Here is a 4,104-nt window from a genome sequence, read left to right as displayed (position 1 = left end):
AATTCCGACTTTGCTATGACAATCTGGCGCTTCTGAATCAGCGACTGTAGGTATGTTTTGTTACTAGTTTAAGTATTTGCTATTGACTGTTCAAATGCGGAGTTTTGTGCATCGTGTGTGTGCGCGCGTGTGTGTGTGTGTGTGTGTGTGTGTGAGAGAGAGAGAGAGAGAGAGAGAGACAGCGTCACATCACAGTGGAGTCAGCTGTCTTAACGGTGGCTTGTGTACTGCAAACACATACCAGCTTCATCACTGTGTCTGTCAACATTTATTTTGAAAGCTGAAGCTGCGATTATGGTAAGGGGCGTTACATTTCCGACGCGTGCTTGTGGTGTTCGGCCAATCACAATGCACTGAGTCAGCTGGCCAATCAGAGCAGACTGCGCTTGTCAAAGGAGGGGGCTTTGTTGAAAACGAAGCGTTTGAGAGAGGCGGGGCATAGAGGACCTACAATAATGTACAGTATTTGAAAAATAATTTGTTTTTTTAACATTAAAGCATGTCAACATATTCTGTTACACCAAATAATTATCTTTAAAAAAAGCATCATATGACCCCTTTAAGTGTGATTTCTAGACCTGTACAGTCATGTTAATTTATATATTTTAAAATGACAACACGGTAAAAAGAATTCCACCTACAGAGTTCACATGCTGCCTTAATTTTTTTGAGTAATCAAATTGGCTGTACAAGTCATTTCAACTGAAACTGCATTAAATTTACTTAAAAAAAAAAAAAGAGTTGAATCTCATATAACTTAAAAAATGAAGTTGAAATTGGTTCATTATTTTAAATAGTTAATATTCTTGATCAAAGAAATAATAATAACAACAAAAAAATGTGACTTATTAATCACATAGTTTGTTACAGTGTTAAGGGCAATTCTTGTTATGCCAATGTGCAGTATAAATATTTTTTATTCAGGTAGAAAACGTATGCAAATTCATTATTTAAAAAGAATCCAGAAAAACATTTGGCTCTTAAAACTTCTGGAATCCTGGAACTTAATGGTCAGAAACTATGACTGCCGGCCTTCAATTATTGTTATGGACAAAAGGAGACAAAAAGGTCAAGAACCGCTGGCATAGAAAGAGTTCAAAAAGTAGGTCTGAATACACCTCATTCTGTTCTGAATCTCGGTTCATTAGCTCTCAGAAAACACTCAGCGTGTCTGTCTTTCACCTCTGGACGTCTGTTAACTCTGCTCCGAAGCAACAGATCTGTAATGCTTAGAAACACAACCACACTTACACAAACTACTTTCCACCCAATATAACGTTTCATTTTAACACACCACAGGAACAGAAACAGGTCTTTTGTTTTGCTGACGTCTCACTCACAGATGAAACACTGAGCCGTTTGTCCTGGCATCAGTGTAAGATGTGAGGAAACATCCTCTTTTCCTGATTGAAACAGCCACAGATCTACTGACACATCAGTAAAACACCGCTGCACGCCGGCGAACCCTCACAGCTCAGCAGCACACGTGTTGACCGACCGTCTAACAGCTTTGCATCAGCGTGTGTCCTCAGTCTTATGACAGTGCAGTGACTTTATAGTCTTTTTCTCCCCAAAAGAAGAAGCTCAAATACAGCTTTAGGCACATGCAATACAGAGATGCATGTGAAATCACATCTGAACATGTGCATGTCTCTATCGGACTTTGCATAGTTTGCATAACAAATCAGTAAGTAAAGAGTAAACATCATAAATGTCAGAAAATGACCTTCACTGAAATAAAGACAGTGACCGCACTATTGCAGTTGTCACTGGTGTTATTTTATCAAACAAATTCATCTTGTTTCACATTCTAGAGCAGGTCAAGTTGCTGATAATAAACATTATTTTTCAATCCCATCAGAATAAATGTATTTACTACTTATTTTACTCAAAATTGGAAAGGAATTTAGAAAAGTATACCATAAAAGTAGAAAAAAGACTTGCATAAAAAAGTTAACTGCAACTTTTTATCTCACAATTTTGTTTTCTTCCCCCCCTCACAATTTGCATTTCTGAAAAAAAAAAAAAACGGAACTGTGAGATACAAACTCAGAATTGCGACATATAAACTCACATTTCTGAGAAAAAAGTCAGAATTGTGGGTTTATTACTTGCATTTGATATAGGAAACCTGAAATTCTGAGAACAAAAGTCTAAATTGTGAGATATAAAGTTGCAACAGCAAGAAAAATAAGTCAAGTTGCAATTACCTTTTTTATTTGTTATTCTGTGGGGGAAACTAATGTAAAATGTAAATTTAGAATTGTGAGCAAAAAAGTCACAATTCTAAGTTTATATCTCGCCATTCTGAATAAAAGTGTCAAATGTGAGACAAAAAGTAACCATGGTGGAAACGGGTTGATTATAATTGATAAACGTCTAATTATAAACTTTCATTCCAGTTAAGACTAATTAGTCTGCTAGTCATTCACTCAAACCGACTTGATTTTTAAAAGATGTACTTTTGCTCATTAACATTATCACAGTAGAAGCCACGCCCAACGCTGTCGAACCAACATGTGGCCACACCCACACTCACCACGCCCACCGCTAACCACGCCCTCCCGCAGCAAAGCTTAATAAGGCCGTGTTATCAGACGCAAGAAAACAACAGTAAAGTAATATGAGCCTGTTAGTGAAGTACCCTTAGGTATAATTATGTCTCGCAGCTCGTTACACTAAGGACTTTAATCAATACCCGATACAGACAAGCTTGCTGATAAGGAAAAGCCAACCTGTTAGAATAACACTGGATGTATCTCAAACCTAGTGAGCTGTCTACTTAGAAAGCATTTTACACAAAATGTTGTTTAACTAGGTTAGATTAACTAGTTTTAACAACTGCTTTGTGATATCTGAAGCTGACTTAAATCATTAAATGACCGTCTGACTGAGGTAAACGAGGCTTATAATCATAACACAAAATATTAAAAATCACTAAATGACATGAATATTCAGTGTGCCACTTTAAATCTGCAAATGCCTTTGAATAAAGACACTACATGACTAACATTTCTCACTCATAGACCTATCACAACAATAAAAAATGAAAATAAAACAAAGAACGAACCTGACATTGGATTCATACGCCAGTTACAATTCATCACTCTAGTATTAATATGATATTTCAGATGCATGCGAGTGTGTTAGCATGCTAGCGGTTAGCCTGCTGCGCTTCACTTACGTTACACATCAGATTCTTCGGTCCGAATCGCGATAAATCTCCTAAATGTCACTCTGTCGGGACGTTTGTGGTAACTCATCGCGCCCTGACCCGGCTAGACGAGCACAGTCGAGCTGACAGCTGTGTGTGGAAGTGTGTTTCAGTTTCAGGGTGTAAATACCGCAGATGAGGTCACTTCCGCTGCCGAGCGCACAGCGACATCCGCTGGCCAGCGGTGGAATTACAGCGTAATTACAGCTCTTTTATTCAGAGCGCTGGTGGGTTTCTCATGGCTTTAATGTTTGAAGTCATGGCTTCTCAACCTGTTTAGTCAGGTTTAATTTGTTTAATTAACTGTAATTATTTCTTTAAAGCAGCATTGTCTAAATGTGGTTAGTGTTCATGCAAACTCATTAAGGTGATTGTGCACTTACTAGGGTGTCCTGGGTGAACACCAGTGCATTGCTAAATGTTAATTTTAGAAGACCAGCTGCAGCTGCTCCTGTCACTTCAGATAAATGTGTCTGCTCATACTGGACAGCAGCAGATATGAGATGCACATCTTAGCAGAGAGACGCAATAGAGGTTGTGTTTGTGGTCATATCATAGACACAGAGATCCATGATGAGTCTTTCTAATGGATGCTAGCTGTGAAACTCCCTCCATTAAGGAACTGGAGAAAATACTGTTCGGAGGGAAGAGGAGCGGAAATCATGTGGATGAAGTTTGGCCCAACCTTTTTCTGGGTGATATGTGAGTCACAGAGTTATAACTAAAACTAAAAACACTTTCATTACTTGAAATAAAATAAACATTAACTGAAATAAAAACATATTTTATTTTAGCTATAGTTACCAAGCAACATTTCTCATTTTCATTACGTGAACTAAAATAACTAAAACATACTGAAATTAAAATTAATAAAACCTATACATCAGTGT

At 37.6% G+C, this 4,104-nt stretch overlaps 2 protein-coding genes across 2 annotated transcripts in view; one reads left to right on the top strand and one right to left on the bottom strand.

Annotated features, from left to right (window-relative positions):
- samd8 (sterile alpha motif domain containing 8) overlaps window positions 1-3,343 on the bottom strand; it is a 13,713-nt gene extending 10,370 nt beyond the window's left edge. The window contains exon 1 of the mRNA XM_016448698.1: window positions 3,185-3,343. The gene's annotated coding sequence lies outside the window, so the exon portion shown is untranslated. The remainder of the gene's footprint in view (window positions 1-3,184) is intronic.
- Window positions 3,344-3,697: 354 nt separating this feature from the next.
- LOC107659665 (dual specificity protein phosphatase 13) overlaps window positions 3,698-4,104 on the top strand; it is a 2,640-nt gene continuing 2,233 nt past the window's right edge. The window contains exon 1 of the mRNA XM_016448676.1: window positions 3,698-3,916. Coding sequence (XP_016304162.1) covers window positions 3,801-3,916 — 116 coding nt within the window. The 5' untranslated portion in view covers window positions 3,698-3,800. The remainder of the gene's footprint in view (window positions 3,917-4,104) is intronic.

This window comes from Sinocyclocheilus anshuiensis, unplaced genomic scaffold (assembly GCF_001515605.1).
Source record: "Sinocyclocheilus anshuiensis isolate Anshui unplaced genomic scaffold, SAMN03320099.WGS_v1.1 scaffold75, whole genome shotgun sequence".
NCBI classification, from domain to species: Eukaryota; Metazoa; Chordata; class Actinopteri; order Cypriniformes; family Cyprinidae; genus Sinocyclocheilus; species Sinocyclocheilus anshuiensis.
The sequence above is the reverse complement of the archived record's forward strand: the minus strand, read 5'-3'. Positions and strand labels throughout refer to the sequence as shown.